The sequence below is a fragment of the Paramormyrops kingsleyae genome, chromosome 1 (genome assembly GCF_048594095.1).
Source record: "Paramormyrops kingsleyae isolate MSU_618 chromosome 1, PKINGS_0.4, whole genome shotgun sequence".
Classification (NCBI taxonomy): domain Eukaryota; kingdom Metazoa; phylum Chordata; class Actinopteri; order Osteoglossiformes; family Mormyridae; genus Paramormyrops; species Paramormyrops kingsleyae.
Window position 1 is genome coordinate 59892328 of NC_132797.1, and position 21555 is coordinate 59913882.

A 21555-nucleotide genomic window follows, 5' to 3' on the forward strand; every position below is an offset into this window, starting at 1 on the left:
CGTTCCGTCCCCGCTCGGCATGACAATATTATTATAATTAAACATATTAGTGGTTTGTTATTTATGATATTAAAATAATTAATAAGAAATATTTATTTTTAAATGTATTTTATTATATAATAATTACTGTTACTGTCTATCATTGTCTAAATATATTTTAACTGTCTAAATATATGTATTCAGCTAGTGTACACATGCCCGATGCTATCACAGCGAACGCGAGGCTGACCCCTGATTTACACTGGATGCGTATCCGCTGCGGTGCGTTTCCGACACGGCAGCCGCAGGCAATCGCCGCCAATAAAGTCAATGCATCAGTTTACACCAGTTCCGCTGCGTTGCGTCTCCGCTACGTCTCTGTTCCGTCACATGTCCGGCAGTCCGTCGAGATGCGCATCAAGTCTATTTTTGACGGATACGGATCTAGAACGCAACACAGAGCGCATGCGCCAACTTCCCTTCACATCATGGACAACGAAAAGTTAATTTTGGAGGTGGAAAAACACGGAATTGTGTACGACCCCAGACATCCTTTTTACAAGGATAATAGTAGAAAGGAGAAGGCGTGGAGTTTTGGGATTTGACGGTAAGTTGAATCTTCCAATTAACTATGTATATACTTGATTTTTAATTAATGAAAGTAACCTGTACTGTGAAGTGAAACTCCTAATAAAGTTTTCAGTAACCTATATGGGAGTGACACATTATTTTATCCATAGAAACATAGATACATGTTATGTTAAATGTTATTCTCCCGTGGTCATGTGATCTCGCAAACCAGCGGCACGTCGGATCAGATACGGACCACAAACGCATCCAGTGTGAATTGGCGGACGGCCTCGGACGGAGTGGGAACGCAGCGCATTCGCACCACAGCGGATACGCATCCAGTGTAAATCAGGGGTGAGACTGAAGCATTACCCTTTGTTTCTGCTGAGAGATGTGCCGCGTGACTCATTTCCCCGCGCATACAAGTGATCTTAGGTAGGCGTTCTCGGTTCGACTTCTGAGATTCAGATCGAGTTCTAGGTAATCTTTTTTCCAACTGGTTGGTGCGACTTTTAAGAAATTCGAGTTCTAATGAGTTCAAGAACTGAGGTACCACTGTATTGACAATTAATATACAGGGAAACATTTTCTTTCCATAAGCATAAAATACATAAATACAGACATTAAGTTAACTCATTAAAGATAAATGAGTTTTAAATAAAACTATTACATGTAAAAATGTAGTGCAATTTTTGTCTTCCATAAGGGAACAGTCATGCTTAGCCTTCTGGTTGACTAGATGCTGCCCAGCTACACTTGTTATGTTGTTCATCAAGCTGTTTTAGACAGCCTCTGACTGTTAATGCAAGGCTACCTGCACATGTGGACTGAGTAGCACAAAATGGCTGCCCAGCGCCATGGAGCCATCAGGAAAGAGGCGTGGCTGGGATGAGGCTTCGGGCTTGGGATATATATAGCAAGCGCTCCATGTTAGCACTTCTGAGCTGCAGGAAACACTCCCAGTCTCAGCTCAGGTATAAGGACTGCAAGGAAAAGCAGCCCAGCCACACTGTTGAGATCTTCTGCTTTAGGTTTCTTTTGGGGACTCTTTTCCCAAAGTTGTGCCGACGTGACGCTGGATTCACCTCAGAAGGAGAGTGTGGCGTCCTGAAGAAAAACTTTGTACCATCCTGCACCACTGCTGATCACAAGTAAGCTGCACTTTCATAATCAAATGTTAACAGTCAAACTGTAAATGCTTATCTGCTCTTAGGGATGATAACTTACAGACAGCGCTGTGGAAATGGCTCAACGATGTCAGCAGCAATGCATGTTGCTCAGAGCTCCTTTTAGGAGATTGTCAGTTTTCTGCCCTCAAGGTTACTGCACTGCATTCTGCATCAATTTGAGAAAAGCCAAGAATAGCCCCTAATAGCACTAGACTGATGTCCCTGTTGAGCCATGTTGTCTTTTTAAGGGAGTCAGCAGTAAGGCAGTCAGATGCAACACTAGCCTACTGTCACATGGTGCATGTCAGTCAAACTTACTGCTGATTATTTTTGGCTAGGTCATTTTTGTCACATATCCTGCAGTCCTTGCAAATAAGGTTTCAATTAAATTTTCTTGTCTTTCAGTATTTGTTCTCCATCAGTCATAATGTTATTTGTGATGTTCTAGAAATGTCATTATTATAATCAGTTTCTCTCTGTTTAGATTTGAAGCCAGGTCCCCCACCTCTGGGATGGTTCAGATAGATCCAGAAATGTAAAAGCTTTGAACCTCTAGTGAAATGCCTCCATGGGGCACAGTAGGGCTTTGCTGCAGATTTATTCAGATCACAGAGATGCTCTGACTGTAACGGTACCTGTCAGCTTTCAGCAGTGATGCTGCTTACAGGTCACAGTGTCTCATGTACTTTCTGCCATGGCTGAGCTGTGCAGCACTGTACTTCTTGAAATGGATTAATCACGCATTGTCATGGATTATTCGATATAAAATGAATTTAGACCTTGCTTATAATGTGATATTTCTAATGGTTGAGGTCACCCTTGGCACTCGGTTCATACAGTAGTACTGTTAACCGTTACCTGCACCGTAAAACACCAGGGCTCAGATCTCAGGGCACCTTCTGCTGTCATTTATCCGAGTGAAACACTTGTAATCCATAAGCCATGATTCTGATAAAATTCACTATATAGCTACTTTAGATAACAAATGTTATATAAAAAAAAAACAATCAGCCAAGCAAAAATCCTCTATCCAAAATATCAAACATAATCTTTTGAAAATGAGGTCCATGAAAGTTAAATACACAGGTAATTCAAAATTGCATACTTATTAAGACAACTGGCATGACAAATAAATTCTGCCTATGTTATTATATAAAATTAGTTGATCAGTAATAAAAGTATTAAAGTCATTAAGAGGATTTCAGGAAAATGTGTGGAAGAATGACGTGCAGGCAATGATGTTGACTGTAGTTTACACACCAGTACAAAAGCAAAACAAAAGGCCCCACTGCCACCTGACATGCAGGCTGCTGTCCAGGAGGCTCTGGTGAAAACAGGTGTTTTAGGTGTCCCTCAGATTCCAAGCTAAAAATACCTCCTGTGGTGGCCTGGGGTGTCCTGTCCAGTACTTGCTATAGTGTCCAGCACACGTTCAAATCCCTGTAGTTCTGTGCTGGAAAGGTAATTACCAGTTGATGGCTTCAATGAAATACACCCCTGTGTAGATGTGGAAAAAATAGTAAAAGTAGTAGACGTAACAGCCTGAGCTAAATCCTGAAAGTACATCTGAAATGTTTAAGCCTAACTTTTCTACCTATAACTACTGAGAGCTCTGCCAGGTTATTTATAGTGTGATTATGGGAAGGTTATTATGTCATTACGTCTTTTCATTTTTGTCTTTGTGTGTCCTGCTGTGTCTTCTCTGAGTAAGCCCTGTGACATGTCAACAGAAGTTCCCACATTCATACAGCCACTGCAGAACATTGTGGCTCTGGAGGGCACAGCTGCGTCCTTTGAGGCTCATGTCAGTGGTAAGCATCCACGGTAATACTGCAACATAATTTTTCTGAGTTTGATGACTCACAATCCCATAGGCTCACCACGAAAATGCTAGTATACCAGATGGCCAGTCCAGCCCTGCCCTACACACCCTCCCACTACACACCCTTCTGCTATACACCCTGCCCCTAAATACTGTGCCACTGCACATCCTGCCATAATATACTGACACTATTCCTGAGTCTGTCAGCAAAGAAGTGCAGGTACTGCCCAGCCTAACCTTGAAACTGATAATGATAAAATATGAAAATCAGGGATGCACATGGTTAGTGATTAAAGTAAAGTTACCCTTCTTTTACTGTGTTCAGGCATTGCCCATTTCTCTCCAAGCGTCTTGTGCTTCATTATGATCAGTTGTTTCTTACCAAGCTTCCTGTATTTCACTGTGTTAAGTACTTTCTCACCCGGCCTCATGTGTTTCACTGTCTTTAGTCATTTCTCACAAAGTTTTCTGTGCTTCACTGCCTTTAGTCATTTCTCACCAAGCTTCTTGGGCTTCATAGCCTTCAGTCATTTTTCACCAAGCCTCTCTCCTGTGCCACCAGGTACCCCAGTTCCTGAGGTGAGCTGGTTTAGGGATGGCCAGGTCCTCTCTGCCACAGCTCTGCCTGGTGCACAAATCTCATGCAGTGATGGGCACGCCGTGTTGACAATCCCTGATGTGTCAGCCGCACACAGTGGACGCTTTTCTGTGCGAGCCACAAACTGTGTTGGCCAGGCTACTAGCACAGCTGAGCTGGTGGTCACAGGTGAAAAAAGAAAAAAATAATGTATTTGCTTATTTGATGATTATTGCTTATAAAAACTATAATTACACTTAGTGACTTATTGTATTTCCATCTTCAGTTATTTGGTCTAGACCTACAGACTTGCAATTACTGTATTAGGTAGAAATTAACAAGTACTTCTTGCTAAAAGAGCAAAGAGTAAAACTGAAAACATATAGTTGTCATGTAGTTATTTTAGCTCTCATTATTTTTCTGGTTTAACACTGTTTATCTATTACTATGGTTCATAAAGATAGAGCAGCATTTTGGTGGTGTGGAAAGAGTAACCACAGAGAGCCCCTTAACTGTAAGTAGTGTTTTCCGTGTTTATAAATCCCTCTGCAGCAGAAACCATCCCACCCAACTTCATCCAGAAGCTGCAGAGCGTGACGGTCAAACAAGGTAGCCAGGTGACACTGGCGGTACGTGTCACAGGGACCCCTACACCTGTGGTGAAGTTCCTCCACGATGGAAATGAGATTCAGAGCTCTAGGGACTTCTGCCTTTTCCATGACGGAGACCTTTACAGTCTGGTCATTGCTGAGGCTTTCCCAGAAGATTCTGGAATGTTCTCTGTCAGTGCCACCAATAGCAGTGGCCAGGCTACTTGTACAGCGCAGTTACTGGTGCAAGGTCAGGGTCTTTCTCAAACGTTTCTATTATACTTTATATTATATAATTTTGGATATATGCACTGCTGCTGTAAATTCTGCCTTTTGTTGATTACCTTTTTATTCAATTTTATGTGGCTGTTTTTTTCTCAGGTGAAGAAGAAGCCATTCTTTCCAAGCAAACTATCACTGTCATTTCATCTGAGAAGATATTTCAAGAACAGCAAGCTAGTGTTATAAAGGTAAGAAACTGGCAATGTTACCTGGCTAGGAACAGACCAAAATGCATGTTTCTATGAATCAAAGAGTATGTGAAGCCATGGTAACTCTCCAGCACTGCAACAGGCATCTATGTATTACAGGTTGAAGACTCGAAGTCAGAACTGTCCCTGACAGAAGCTGCCTCAAAGCCACCAGCCATTGTAATTGTAGGTACTTTTTCAGTTAGTCAGCAAGTTACTTAGTCTGCTTAGGCTACTTTCACGTTACAAGCCTCAATGTTTTATAATTATGATTCCAGATTTGCCTGTCTTAATGGTTCACATACATAATTACAAGTGACCTGTATCTAACTGTAATGTGAATGCATCTGTGCTCTGGCATGCATGTGCATATTGAAATGTTTTTGCACAAGTCATTTGCATCACCAGCAACAATAAACGTTGTATTTGTGAGACAACTCGTGGTATTAAAAATAACAAAATGGACACACTAATAGCTAATGTATACATCGCATTGTGCTCTGAAGGATGTGTAAACAGTTTGTCAGCTGTACATGATCAGGTTGACAAGACTTTTGCTTTTTGTTGTCACAGCTGTAGCTCTCCTCCATTAATATTTTGCTGTGCTTCTAGTTTTGGCAGATGATGATGATGATGAGTATAGGCAAAAAAACTACATGAATTCTGATCTGACTGTTCTTATTCATCTTGCATGGCCACATATTGGCCATATATAATCACATATGAAAGTGACTCAAATCTAATTTGAAAAGATATGTTTATCCACACAGCCCTGAAAGCATTATCTGTGACACAAAAAAGTCGGATTTGAGTCACTTCAGCCTGGTAATGTGAATGTAGTCTTAATCCAGTTTAACTTTTATCAGAAGTGTGACTGTTGTTACTCAGGGCTTGAACGACACCACCATCACCGAAGGAGAATCTGTGACTCTGGAATGCCAGATTTCTGGCTGCCCCATTCCCAGTGTGGTGTGGTTCCGCGAGGAGTATGAGATCAAGAGCTCCTCTGACTTCTACCTTTTATATGAAAATGGATGTGCCCGCCTGGTGATCCGTGAGGCCTTCGCTGAGGACAGCGGCCACTTCACCTGCACTGCAAGCAGCCAAACCGGCTCTGTGAGCACCTCCTGCTTCCTCACTGTCAAGGGTACAAAGTTTTTTTTCTTATGTGTCCTGGTTTGTGTCTGTGTGTGTCTAGCCAAAACAAATATATAAGCAAATTTGAGTGATATTACACATTTTACAAATATTTGTGTTCAGTGGTCAATAACAGTGATGGACTCAGGTTGTTTGAAGGGCAGGGGTATACCTCTGCCCCACAGTAGTTTGAATGGAACAGAATAGAACTCTGTGAAGTCTTTTCTGGTGGCAGGAGTGTCAATCCTGCCACCAACCCCCAAATTTTCCCTGAAATTTGGAGGACCTTCTTGCAGGGCTGCATGTAGGTTAGGACAAAGCATTTGCATGTTAAGGGCCTTGCTTAAGGGCTCAAAGGAGTAGAATCACTCCTGGCATTCACATCAACCTTCCAAGTGCTGCCACAGATCCCTAGCCTCAGAGCCAACACTCTGCCCATAGGAACACCTGCAGGGCACATTATTTCTTTTGTTTTTCTCACATGTACAGGAATCTGCAACTCATAGTGGGGTACCATCTCTCATTTTTTTCACTGAAAGTGCACCATGTTTTCTCACTTGGAAGGGCACTCTAGAGGGCACTTTATGAGTTTTTTCCACCTGAAGAGCACCCATAGGGCACCTCAAGTTTCAAGCACCTTAAAAGGCACTACATCACACTTTCTGCCCTGGGGGGACATCCATTAGGATGATTCCCCACATTGTCACACAGGGATGGAGCACTGCATTGCATTTTATCCACTGGAGCGGCACCCATTTGTGCACTACATCATATTTTCTCACTGTGCAGGAGTCCTCTTTACAGCATTGCATCCCATTTTCTCTTTTGGAAAGGGCACCCTTTGGGACACTTAATCATGTAGGGATGGCCTGGAGGGAACTTCATAATGGCACCCTTTACTATTGAAAGGGTACCCATAGGGACTGCTTAGACCAGGGGTGGCCAATCTTATCCAGAAAGAGCCATACTGTATGCAGATTTTCGCTGTGACTCTCCAATTAGATTACTATTAATTAGAAGACTGATTGACTAAAGAGTCCTCACAACTGGGTTTGAACAGCCAACCTAAAGATTATCCCAAAAACCTGCATGCACTCTAGTCCTTTGCAGATAAGATTGCCCACCACTGGTTTAGACCATTGTAAGAGCACCTTATAGGGCACTGCAACACATTTTCTCCACTAGAAGGGCATTTCAGAACGGCACCCTTTTCCATTGGAAGTGCACCCACAGGGACCATTGTAAGGGCACCTTGTGTAGTACTGTCTCACATTTCCGGCACTAGAAGGGCACTTCATAACGGCACCCTTTTCCATTGGAAGGGTACCCACAGGGACTATTATAAGGGCACCACACAGGGCACAGCATCATTTTCTCTGCCAGAAGGGCACTCATTTAGATACTTCATCACATTTTCTTGAGCTATAGGGCACATGATCACACCCTAGAGTGCACTAAATTATATGAAGGGCAGCCAATTTTTGCCACTATAAAGGACACTTTAGTGACAGTTTTTCAGGTATTGGGGTACCGGTGATCCACACTCCTCCCCATTCCACCAGTGGTCCATAAGATATAAAACTTTTATGTCATACTTTGAGATTCTATGTAAAAAATACCATGAAATGCATCCATCCATTGATCACCTAAAACCACTTATCCAGCGCAATATAAAGAACTGAAATAATTCTTACTAAATCAGCATGTTTCCTTTGCAGCATCAGAGGAGGCTGAGATCAAAGAAGCCATGGGTAATACCAGTGTCTCTAAGCACATTGAGACTGAAGAGATGCAGTAAGCACAGCATGCTAATTGGAACTAAAGCCTATCTGCAAATGTCTAGCTGACTTCTATCGTGCCACCAACAATATTTGTAACGTGCTATCAAGCTTGTATGTCACTTTGGATAAAAGTGTCTACTAAATAAGTAAAATATTAGTGAAATTTAATACAGCAGAGATACCATAGGCACAGCATGCTAATTGGAGCCATAGCAGAGATACACTAAGCACAGCATGCTAGCGGCTGCTGATATGAGCTACAGAAAACATAAACTAAGCAAAGCATGCTAAAACTATTCAACGCTGTACATTAAATTTAGTTTAAATGACTTCTTAGCGTTACCATGGAGGCCACTCATGCCATATCTGAGGTGAATGGATTGGTGGAGTCAGAGGAGGGCATGGCCCCATTCTTTGTGACAAAGCCATCCGTGCAGAGGTTGGTGGAGGGCAGAGCCGTGGACTTTGAGTGCCAAATTGGTGGTAGCCCACAGCCCCATATTTACTGGAAGAAAGCTGGAGTACCCCTGAGCAATGGATTCAGGTATGCTCATTGTCTAGCTGCAGATTCTTTAACACTTTATAGTAAGGGATGTTTAGCTGTACCAGGCTCATTTTTGTCCCTTTAGGCATAAAATTCTCCATGAGAAAGAGTCCGGGTTATGCAGGCTGCAAATTTCCATGATGCTTGCTGACGATGCTGGACACTATGTCATCACAGCCCGGAACCGGTTTGGAGAGGCCTCTGCCTCAGCCATCCTGCTCAAGGAAGGTCTGTCACACCAAACAAATACTAACATATTTTCACATCATTTTGGGTTCAATCACACCAAAGGGAGTAACCAAATGTCATGAGTGATGTTAGTAGGGATCTGTGCATTGATACAGTTTGATGCTAACATGATAACATGGGTCACTGTCCCATCGTACAGAGGAATATGAAGCGCTCAGCAGGCAACACAGGCTGATCTCTGGAGGGCAGGCGGTGAGCCTTGTGTATGAAACCAAAGGGAGGGAAACCACCCCCATGGTCATGGGGGAGGTCCAGAAGAGGCAAGTTCTCATGCAGAAGAGGACAGTTCAGCAGACACAGGTGACGGCGAGCAGTAATTTGGAGCAGGTGCAGAGACATTCTGCGCTCTATTTTGATGATCTAATGCAAAGTGTAAAGTGCAAAGCGCAACTAACATTTATGGGTATGTCTAAATCAATTTCACTATTTTGACGGTGGAAAAAAACATGCTTTGCACAAGCACAAGGGGCAAAATGGTTATCCTAATGCTCTTAAGTATTCAGAGGCGTGTTTTGGCCGTAACCTGCAATGAACCACTCTGAATGGTGCGTCACCTCACCTTTAAAAGGCAATAGTGCATAATCTGTGGTGGATTGCTATTGCAAAGGCACATTTGCCCAGCAAGCCAAATCGCTTTTTGCCTGAGGAAATAGTTTATTATTGGTTTATTATTAATAAACCAAGAGAATATAAAACTAACAAGTAAAGTCATTTGCAATCCCTAAAACATTCCTCATTGACAGGAATTCCACATCTCTGCTTTTGAAGAGAGGATAATCCAGGAGATTGAGCTAGGTATCCTTCAAAGCAACTATCAAGAGCTGGTGACTGAGGATGGAGAGGAGATGGTGATGAATGTGTCCGAGCAAGAGGCCATGAAACCCACCCTTGACATGCCAGTGAAGAGCCAAAGGATGGTGGAAGGAACAAGGGTCACCTTCCAGTGCATAGTAGCTGGATCTCCTCTGCCCAAGGTGACCTGCATGCAAGGGCATAACCATGGTATAGACATTAAGGGGTTCCAAATGAGAGCCTTCCCCCAGATTTTTTTTAAAGTGCACTTCCCACAGTCCTACCATGGATGTGCAGTCAGGGGAGGCAGAAAATTGCTTTTATGAAAAGTAAAAGGCTACTTATAAATGTCAAAGACTGGCCTTGATGATCGTTTTAATCTGATACATTGAATATTCTGGTTTTATTACTAGTTTTATTTACTTTAAAGTTAATTTTAATGATACATAGTCCTTTCACGCCTATTTATTCCAAGTGGGCTGTTGGTGGCATCTGCAAGATTTTTATATAATCTTGCTAGTCAACTTGCTAGTCTTAGGCCAAAACTCCATAATACTACTTTAATGTTATCATGCTTTAGCTATCATGATTTAGCTAGCTATGTAGTAAGTGTATGAAGAATCGTGCATAATGTACAGTAGTAAAAATTACCTGAAATACAAGCTATTGCCTTATATTGCCTTATAATCACTTGTACACAGCAAATACGCAGTGTTAAATTAACAATGCATGGTGTTTAGGAACAATCAGAGCCGAGTTGACATAAAGTTTACATAAAAAGAGAAAAGGCCATGTTGGTCAGACTTTTTCTCATTATGGTGGGTTAATCAAACACAGCAGCTGGATGCCCAAATGAGTTAAAATTAGTTCATATTAAAATGGGGCAGATATGGGCCACCCATCTTGTACCTGGGTGCCACCCATATGGGCTTTCGATCTGGGTAGAGGTTGAGTCACAGTGATTTAACAATATGATGTCAATTGAATACTGTAAGAGCTAATAAAGTTTAACATTATAAAAACAATACTCATTGCACTCTGTAAAAGTGTTAAATGTAACACTGATTGGTACGGGCACATGACCACCTTACAGTGTTAATTTAACACTGGCACATTTGCTGTGTATGTCTGGCTTTCTCTGCTTTTTAACTTAATCTTACTATCTTATCATTAAGATAATTATTATCTTATTATAGCTTCATTTCTCACCTCCACTGACTGACCAAATTGTAAAACCTGCCAGATTACCACCACAGCACAGAAAGATGTGCTAGTTGCAGAGAACTGTACAGATTTGGCAGGGGGGGGGGGGCCGGTGACACACTTCTGTTTTCCTTAACAAAAAGAGATAAATTGAAAATACATAAGAATTTAAAAAGAGCTTTTTGTTGTGTTAGCATGTTGTGTTAGCATGTTGTGTTAGCATGTTGTGTTCCTGGACAGAAACCTGGTGTAATGCATTTCTTCGTTCATCTTTGGGTGCTTTTCAAAAAGATTGCCTGGTACAAAGATGGCAGGCGCATTCGTCATAGTGACCACTACCAGACTGAGGTTCTGCAGGATGGAATAGTCAGCCTCCATCTCCCTGTGGTACTACCTGAAGATGAGGGCATCTACACAGTGCTGGCGTCCAATGTGAATGGAAATGCCATCAGCTCCGGGAAGCTCCAGGTGGAGCTCAGCGCAGCAAGTGTGGCTCGGCCATTTGCCCCTCAGGCAGCAGCTGTCAAGCCAGTCTGGTGTGTCATATTTAAATATTACCATGAATATATTCTGTAAAGTGTGTTGCGATTGCTAATGATTTCTAAGAGCTATTCATATCCCCATTGTAGCTGAGATGGCTTAGTCTCGTTGTAAGTCCTCTGCGTCTCTGCAGCTCCACATCTCCTCCTCCTGTGAGCCGCTCCTCTGAATATATACTGGAGGAGAACAATGAGGGTGAGATGGAGAGGATGTACCGGCCCATATTTGTCATGAAGCCTTCCTCCCTCCGGTGTACCGAGGGACAGACTGCGAGGTTTGATGTAAAAGTTGTGGGTAGCCCTATGCCAGAGACCTTCTGGTTTCACAATGGTAAGGGATGCTCCATGTTTTCATCTTTGATAGCTTCCATTGTTGCTTACCCATGCATTCATAGAAGGCCTAATGTTTTTGTGTGTGTGTTAAAGCAGTGTAAGCCACTTGAGTGTGTTCCTCCAGAAGTTTGTTATGAATCTAAAAGCATGTATACAGAACAAGGTAGCAAAGCACTTTTGTGTGACTTTTATACTTCAAAAAAATCAATGTGAGCATACAAAAGGCCTGAACTGTCTCTCCCAGGGAAGCCAGTGTGCAACGACTACACACACAAGATGGTAGTAAAGGAAGACAGTGTTCAGTCACTGATTGTGGTTCCAGCTCTTCCTGAGGACTCCGGGGAATGGTCTGTCATAGCCAAGAACAGATTTGGTCAAAGCTCAATCACCATGAGTCTCACCGTGGAGGGTACCATACCGCTATTTAAACTTCAGCCTACATAGCTATTGGGCTATAGCTATGGGAGCCAGTTAGTGCTTATGCATAATTTGTTTCAACATTATTATTTTTTTTTATTGCTGTCTTTTGCAGCTAAAGAAATTATTTCGCAACCTCGGTTTGTTGAGAAGCTGAAGAACATCAGTGTCAAGGATGGTGCATCCATCGAGTTTTCCATTAAAGCTACTGGAAACCCTTTACCTGACATTGCTTGGCTTAAAAACAGTGACATAATTTCCACTTACAAGTACCCAAATTTCAGGTAACAGGTATCAATACAGTAAGAAAATGTAATGTCAACATATTTGCTGCTGAAACAGTAATTTTCATCGAGGACTTCGTTCACAATCGTAATATATGTAGATATTTCAGGTTTTCACAGAATAAGTTTACACTTGTATATGTTCTTTATTACACGTTTAGGATTGAAGGCACAAAAGGAGAATCTAAATTTATGATCAGCCCGACCACGGCCCTGGACAGTGCCTGGTACACAGCTATTGCTGTCAGCAAAGCAGGACGGGACACCACCCGTTTCAAGGTTAACGTGAAGGTGGAGTTCAGTCAGCCCACACCTGAAAAGAGGCTCATCATCCCGAAGGGTACCTATAAGGCAAAGGAGATAGCCCCTCCAGAGCTGGAGCCTCTGCCTATTCGCTATGGACAAGAGCAATGGGAGGAGGGAGACCTGTATGACATGAAGAAGCAGCAGAAGCCTCACTTCAAAAAGAAGCTGTCATCGGTTCGGCTGAAGCACTTTGGTCCTGTGCACTTTGACTGCAGGTTAATCCCCATCGGCGACCCCAATATGACGGTGGAATGGCTGCATGATGGCCAGCCTCTTGCAGCAGCAAACAGGCTGCGCATGACCAATGAGTTTGGCTACTGCAGCCTTGACTATGAAGTGGCTTATTCTAGGGATAGTGGCATCATCACCTGCAAGGCTTCAAATAATTATGGAGCAGACCACACCTCTGCCACCTTGATTGTGAAGGATGAGAAGGGTCTTGTGGAGGAAACTCAGTTCCCAGAGGGCATAAAGGGAAAGCATAGGATTGAGGAAATTGAGCGTGTTTCCCATGAGGGTCCCAGTGGTGTCACTGATGATGAGGTATCAGAGAAAGCTAAACCTGAGATTGTACTTCTCCCAGAGCCAGCAGTGGTGCTGGAAGGAGACACGGCCAGGTTCCGCTGCAGAGTGACTGGTTACCCAGTCCCAAAGGTAAACTGGTACCTCAACAAGCAGCTTATTCGTAAGAGCAAAAGATTTAGGCTCCGCTATGATGGTATTTACTACTTTGAGATTTCTGATTGCAAGTCTTATGATGCTGGAGAGGTTAAAGTAATGGCTGAGAATCCTGTGGGTGTAGTAGAGTACTGTGTGAAACTGGAAATCAACCAAAGAAAGGACTTCAGGTCCATCCTCCGTCGAGCCCCTGAGCTGAAGAGTCCTGAAACTGGTCCCACCCCCGAGCAAGGTGGGCTTCCCTTCACAGTCATCAAAATTGAGGAGCCCCCTGAAACAACCCAGACAAAAGAAACTGTCAAACTGAAGAAGACTGAGCGAGTCATCCATGAGATCACCACAGAAGAAACGGAAGAGCTGAAAAACAAATTTAAGCGCAGAACAGAAGAAGGCTATTATGAAGCTATTTCTGCCTTAGAGCTTAAATCACATAAAAAAGATGAATCCTACGAAGACATGCTGAAGAAGAGAAAAGGAGAACTTCTTCACCGGACCAAAGAAGTGTCTGACAAAGATAAGGTAGAGGAGCAAGACACAAGGACAGTTTCAGTTACCAGAACAGAAAAGGTACTGTTAGATCCCAGCATGAAGGCTCCCAAAATTGTGGATCGCATCCAGAGCCAAACTGTTTCCGAGGGAGAAGAAGCTCACTTCAGAGTTATAGTAGATGGGGAACCGGCCCCTGACTGCCAGTGGTACAAGAATGGGATAGTGCTGGAGAAATCTGAGCGCATTACCTGGTACTGGCCAGAAGACAAGGTGTGTGAGTTAGTAATTAAAGAAGTTTCAGCTGCTGACTCTGCAAGTATCATGGTTAAAGCAGTCAACATCGCTGGGGAGACTTCAAGCCACACGTTCCTGCTTGTGCAAGGTAAAACACTGTGTGAGCATTTCTCCGAGCTGGTTGCAGCACGGGCTCCTAGTGCTTACATATTCGTACATGACACAGAGAGAGCGTGCAAACTCCACACACACGAGGATGAGGTGGGATTCAAATCCTCAACCTTGGTAACATGATGCAGTAGATCCCACTGAGCCACTATGTCACCCCTAGCTTAAACCACTCAGTGCTGAATCAATAATACTACCCATTATGGGTTTCAAAACTCCATGTTTAACAGAAGCTTTGTTAATCTGTAACATGCCACTAATTAGGTGCAGAGGTCACTTTGCCCTAGTACTTAGTACTCGTGCTTAGTGCTGCATGTCAGCCAGTGGCTGGAGAAACATAGAGGCTGTGAACTGGACGAAACAGTTGTCATCTTACTGAGTGACAAGGAGCTCTATGTTGACAACCTAATGCAAAACATAGAGTGCAATGCGCGACGAACATTTACGGTAGCGTCCAAATCCATTTAGCTAATTTGACATCAGAAAAAACAGACTTTGTGCCAGCAAACCAGAATGGCATGTCACCTAACCTTTAAAAGGCAGTGGCGCATGGTCTACACCTGATTGCTATTACAATGGCATGTTTACCTGCCAAGCCAGAATGCTGTTCACCCGAGGAAACAGACGTTTGTACGCGAGGTAAAAAAACATGAGCACATCATCTACGGGAGCACCAACATTCCACTAAAGCCTTTTGAGGTGAAGCAGGCATGGGATGAGGTAGCAGCAAGTGTGTCCTCATTTTTGGCATCACCAGATTATCTGCGCAGTGCCAAAAGTGACATAATGATATCAGAAGACCGGGAAAAAAGAAACTCACTGTTGTACGGTACAGAGACTTAATTAGGCTTGTGTGTATTTTTATTTTGATTTTGTTTGGGTCTGCAGTTTGCAAGACATTAATAAAAGTGCAATCTTTGTTCAAACAAAACACTACCTAGAGTTTTTAGGTGTTTTAAAATGTTCAAATAAAAGGCAATAGGGCTGCTATTTTTCTACATCTTACAATTTAGATTCTTTACCAGGCTGCAGATGATTCAGCTCTTCTGCTAGCTGATCCCTCTTTGCCTGTGCTGCTGCCAAGGTACACTCCTTTGATGGCATTGGTACATGGAGTTCAGCATCATGCCTTCTAAAGTCCTCATTTATGTCCAATAGACATCCATCACACATACTGTAGCAATGTTATGCAACATACAACATGCCACAAAGAATACTGCAATCCTCTTATGGCTGTATTGTAATGTTTCACCTTACTTATCTAAATATCTGAAATGCATTTTCAGCAATCCACATGTCCTTTCAGTTACAGTTCGTGGTATATTCTAATGAGGAACCTGATAGAGTTTTGAATGATACGGTTTGTTCTTTATTTAATATATACTGCTTTTCTTTTAGTGTTTCACTGAACGGTATGATCACATGAAGGGACCAGATGTAGTGTACAATAAAATGTATATAAATGAAATAAAATAAAGCAAACAACCCATTAGTGCACCTCGAGCATATACCCGTGTCAATAACAAACGTTGTGCACCCACACATTTCTAAAATGCACTGCTTAAATACCGATTAATACTGCAGCACTGACTTTAGACATGGTATTTGTTGGTTAAATGTCATTAAGTTGCTTTAAAATAGCAATGTGCTGACAATGCACCTAGCCATGCCTTATTTAAAAAAACACCACTCCTTCAAGAGAGCAACGGCCTTAAAATCATTTGGTATTTTAATGATATGCGCACATGGCGTGAAAATAAGCAATGCGCTGGTAAGAAACTAGCAAAACCACTCTGCGTCATGCTTTGCGACAGTGGAAAATAGGTCCCTAGGAGTCTATGTTGTCATGAAAGTGTCAGGCAGAGCTGTATTTGGCTACTGTAGCATGAGGTAAATGTGTGCAATTCAGCAACATAACAAGAAGTGAATTACACACAAGCAAAATTTTAAATTGATTTGTCTTTTTTTCTTATTTCACACAAAAGCCAAACATGTCATTACATTCACTCAACAACTAGAAGATGCCACTGCCAAAGAGAAGGATACAATGGTGACCTTTGAGTGTGAAACCAGCGAGCCATTTGTCAAAGTGAAGTGGCTGAATGGCAATGAAGAGATCTTCCCTAGTAACAAATACCGGATGCACTCTGACCGGAAGGTGCACTTCCTCTCTGTGCTCAGCATTCACACCAGTGACACTGCAGAGTACAGCTGTGCTGTGGCTGATGCTGACCACATCAGAACTTCTGCCTGGCTCACTGTCGAGGGTAATTCAAGTCAAAATTTATTACACTATTGCAATCATGTGCTTTCCATTTTCACAAGCAATATAACTTTCCTTTTTGTTTGGTGCTTTTGTGCAGGTTCCCCACTGGATATTTTGAAGAATCTGGATAATTTAGAAATTCCAGAATCTTACACAGCAACCTTTGAGTGTGAGATGTCACGTGAAGATGTAGAGGGCACCTGGTACTTTGATGACATGGAGATCTCCCCCAGCACCAAATACATCATATCCTCTCGGCGTGGGAGGTACAGCCTCTCAGTCAAAGATGTGAGGAGGGAGGACCAGGGGGAGTACACGTTTGTTGTGGGTGAACTGATGACAACTGGCAAGCTGAAGATGAAATGTGAGTTTTCTCCAATTTATAAGAGGAAGAAGAGATAATGAGAAGGATTGCAGCACTAAGATAATCACTACTGCACCTAAAAGAAAATCTGTCATCGTGTTTTTACAATGATGACAACTAGTTAATCTAGACAGCAGCACTGAATATTGCTCTATGGTGAATGTGAACAAGAAACTCTCTTTACTTTCGTCCAATTAGTGCGTCCTGTGACACTTATGCAAGGCCTCTCAGATCTAACCATCTGTGAAGGTGACAATGCTGAATTGGAAGTGAAGCTCTCTCAAGAGAACATTAAGGGCACCTGGTTGAAGAATGGCCAAGCCATTGATACCACTGGCCATGTCCGCTTGGTGACTGACAAGCTCACTCTCAAGCTTGTCATCGAAGCGGCTGACAGGGATGACAGTGGAATATATTCCTTTACTGTTTCTGACCAGGATATCTCCACCTCTGCAAGACTGACTGTTCAGAGTGAGCACTTAACTTTATTGCTAACTGTGTTTCAGTTCAAGTATGATTCATTAATAAGGAAACTGATATTTATTTTGTACTGATATTTAATGTCATGCAGCAATCAGCATCTTGACCCCACTAGAGGACGTGGCCACAGTTGAGGGCACCAAGGCTGTTCTGGAGGCTAAAATCTCTGCTGCTGATGTTAGCTTTGTGAAATGGTATCATGACGGTGAGCTGGTAATGCCTAGTGAGAGAGTGCAATGGATTGCCAAGGGGTCCAAGCAGCGTCTAGTCTTCAGCAGGACGTTTGCCTCTGATGAAGGTCATTACAGACTGGCTGTAGGAAACACTGGAAGCGAGTGTCACCTGACTATTGAAAGTAAGACAAATACAGCATCTTATTATTGCCATTCGACTGAGCTGTGGACATGATCGTCTTTAACTTTCTTTTTAAAGACATAGACATCTTGAGGTCGATGGAGGACCAAGTGTGTGCAGAAACCCAAAATGTCACCTTTGAGGTGGAGCTGTCTCATCCAGGCATTGATGCTGTGTGGACCTTCAATAACCAGCAGCTTAAAGCTGGTGCAAAATACAAAATAGAATCTGCTGGCCAGAGCTACACCCTAACAATTGTGATGGCCATGAAAGATGAGGAAGGGGTGTACATGTTTGCTGCGGGTGAACAGACGTGCAGTGCAAGACTTACTGTTTCTGGTGAGATCAATGCCTGGTCTGTATAGATTAGTTTGACAAAAATGAAATAATGATGAGTAGCATAGCATGTCTTCCCCCATCTTAGGCGGTGCTATTAAGAGGCCTCTTCAGGATGTGGTGGTTGCAGAGTCCCAGTTGGCTGAGCTGGAGTGTGAGGTGGCCAACCCCAGCGCCGAAGGCCTGTGGCTGAAGGATGGCCAGCACGTGTTCTTCAGTGACAACATACGGAGTCAGGATGTTGGGGAACTCAGGCGCCTTGTCATCATCATCACTAGGCCTCAGGACGTTGGGGAATACACCTACCAGCTGGGCAACTCCAAAACAACCGCTCACCTCAAAGTCGAAGGTACCCACCAGCTAATGCTATATATCTACAGTTTGGCTGTCTATATTTTTGTCTTTCCTTACTGATGACATTCATTCATTTTCGTCAAAGCTGTGAAGATCAAGAAGACTCTCAAGAACCAGGCGGTGCTTGAGACCCAGGATGCAGTATTTGGTCTAGAGCTCAGTCACGAGGACATGAAAGGTTCCCTGTGGACCAAAAATGGAGTGGAGATTCAGCCCAGTGACAAGTTTGATATGAGGATAGATGGTGCAGTCCATACCCTGGTGATCAAGAGCTGTACGACACAAGATGAGGCAGTCTATGGATTAAAACTCGGAAAGCTCTTTGCAAATGCCAGACTTAGTGTTGAGAGTAAGTTTAATGTGTTCATGTGTATTTGTGAATGCAGTACAGGATAATTTTAAAACTTCCCCAGCTTTCCTGCAAGAAAGGAGGATTCACAGCTTGTTTATCTCTAATTTAGTGGTAAAGATTCTGAAGAAGCCTAAGGACGTGACAGCTCTGAAGGGTGGCACTGCATCCTTTGAGCTGGGCCTCTCGCACAACGACATCCCTGTGAAATGGATGTTCAACAATGTTGAGCTAATGCCCAGTGAGAAATGTACCATCCTGTATGAGAAGAAGGTCCATAAGCTGGTCATTAATGTTGTGGATTCCCATGATGCTGGGGAGTACACCGCTGTGGTGGGCCATCTCTACTGCAACGCTTCGCTCAGCATTGACAGTACGCACACATCTTACATTACTTAAAATTATCTTCCTATCATTCACTTTTTTAACAATATTTTTGTGTATATTTCCCAGTCTTAAGTATAACAAAAGCCATGAAGAACATTGAGGTGGCTGAGAGCAAGACAGCCATTTTTGAGTGTGAAGTATCGCATGTTAACATGCCATTCGCATGGCTGAAGGCAGACATGGAGATTGAGCCTAGTGAGAAATATGGGATTGGTGTGCAGGATAAGGTCTACCAACTCAAGATCATGAATATTAGCCAAGAAGATGCAGGAGAGTACACCTTCTTCTATGGAGAAGACTGTTTGGTCTCAGCTACTTTGACGGTTACCCGTAAGTCATCATGCTTATGTTGGACAACTATTTCTTTAGCTTGTCTTCCAGAATTTTCCATGATTCTGTCACACTGCACTTATTACACTACACTAAACCAGTAGAGTGACTATTCATGTATTGACTGATGCAGGGGTAGGGAGCCTGATCCATGGAGAGCCGGTGTGGGTGCAGGTTTTTGGGATAACCTCTCAATCAGCCTATAACAGGGGGTCCCCAGGACTGGAGTTGAGAACCACTGCTTTATTATTGACTGATTGAGAGAACCCACACCAACTCTCCATGCCTCAGGTTTCCTACCCCTAGACTAATGGAACCATCAAGCACCACAAATATATGACTTGTATGTAAAATACTCAAAGGATCATTTAAGTTTTGCTTTGCTCTAATTACTCCATAACTAGTACTGTATATCCATCTAAAAACACACTTATGGTACAAGTGTACAAATTCAGAAATATATCAATATAAATGCACAACTCGGTATATTTTCTTGCCAATACTAAAACAGCAGTATACTTCCTTTCAGGGAAAACAAAGGACAGGACATCCAAAGCTCAGGGGTACGTCTGGACAGCAAGCTCAGGAGTGAATCAGGCATAAAAAGAGAACATGCTATTGGTTAATAGGCCCCTTTGATTCCACACACTGCATGGCTCCATGAGGGGGGTCTCAATAGTAGTACTTCTCTGGGCATGCTGATGCTTGGTGTGGATTGCAGCTTGCTAAAAGCTACAGGAGGTTCCCTGGTGCTTATGAGATATCAATTAATTAGTGCCCCATCATTAATATTTTTATTTTCATGCTCATCTGGTGCATATGGCTCTTTGTGCTTTTCACGGTCATTTGGTGCTTGCGGCTCCTGAGAACGTCAGATATGAAGCAGTCAGTCTGAGAATCAAACAACAGATTTGGTTGCATTCTGTGTTTCTGCAGAGTAAGTCATATTATCCTTCCTGTTTTTTAACAGCAAGGAAAGTGTGGCAGAATGCTGAAGACAGAACTGGAAGGAAGGTAGCAATGTTTTTTTCCTTATTATGAGCAGGTCTATATAGCTATTATATATACACTGAGGAACCATCTAAGCACAAACATATCAAATAATTTTTAATCAAATACAAGGAATATACTTGTATGGCCTGAATTATCTTCATGTGGGTTTAAGATGAACAGTAATAGTTACATTTTAAAATTCTAATTCCCCACCTGCCTTTTTTGCCAAGTGGATACTTTACTGAATGTGTATTTTCTTTTTATTCTCCAGATTTTTTTAAGATGGGCCAGAATCAGTAGATACCATACAAAAACAACGTGTCTTTTCAGACTCTGAAGGCTGCTTAAATGTAGTTTCTCCTGTTTACTATCCAAGCTGATGGTCATGGCCTGAAAACATTAAACTTCTTTTTCTGAAAAGATTAAACTCTACTAGCTTTTCTTCCACCAGCAAGTTTCATAGCTTCATTATAATTCACAGGGTAGTAAGACACAGTAAAAGAAACACATGCTTGCATGTCAGTGTGTATGTTGATGCTTCCATGTCTCATTCTCGCCAGTGTGGGGAAGCAATAAAAAAGGCCAATAGGATGTTGGGGTACATCTCCAGGTGTGTGCAGTTTAAGTCAAGGGAGGTAATGCTAAGATTATACAATTCCTTGGTGAGACCTCACCTAGAATATTGTGTACAGGTTTGGTCACCATATCTTAAAAAGGACATAGCGGCCTTAGAAAAGGTGCAGCGTAGGGCCACAAGAATGATTCCTGGTCTTAGAGGAATGTCATACGAGGAAAGGTTATTTGAGCTAAATCTGTTCAGCCTCAAGCAAAGGAGACTGAGGGGGGACATGATCCAGGTCTATAAGATTCTAACAGGTTTGGATGCTGTTCAACCGAATAGTTACTTCAGCATTAGTTCAAATACAAGAACTCGTGGCCATAGGTGGAAATTAGCGGGAGAACATTTCAAACTGGATTTAAGGAAGCACTTCTTTACACAGCGTGTAGTCA

General features: G+C 42.6%; 1 protein-coding gene across 1 annotated transcript; it reads left to right on the top strand.

Annotated features, from left to right (window-relative positions):
* Positions 1 to 1461: 1461 nt before the first annotated feature.
* LOC111853000 (titin-like) lies at positions 1462 to 20971 on the top strand. Its single transcript, XM_072716843.1, has 29 exons — positions 1462 to 1700; positions 3426 to 3529; positions 4103 to 4306; positions 4670 to 4957; positions 5089 to 5177; positions 5298 to 5363; positions 6066 to 6324; positions 8033 to 8108; positions 8433 to 8639; positions 8725 to 8867; positions 9028 to 9188; positions 9632 to 9862; positions 11175 to 11419; positions 11557 to 11753; positions 12000 to 12164; positions 12288 to 12456; positions 12618 to 14311; positions 16317 to 16598; positions 16695 to 16961; positions 17160 to 17432; positions 17533 to 17796; positions 17874 to 18134; positions 18220 to 18480; positions 18571 to 18834; positions 18947 to 19207; positions 19288 to 19551; positions 20081 to 20114; positions 20522 to 20565; positions 20816 to 20971. Exons 1-28 carry the CDS (start codon positions 1477 to 1479, stop codon positions 20544 to 20546), a joined length of 6978 nt encoding a protein of 2325 aa, XP_072572944.1. The 5' UTR covers positions 1462 to 1476; the 3' UTR covers positions 20547 to 20565; positions 20816 to 20971.
* The last annotated feature ends 584 nt before the right edge of the window (positions 20972 to 21555 follow it).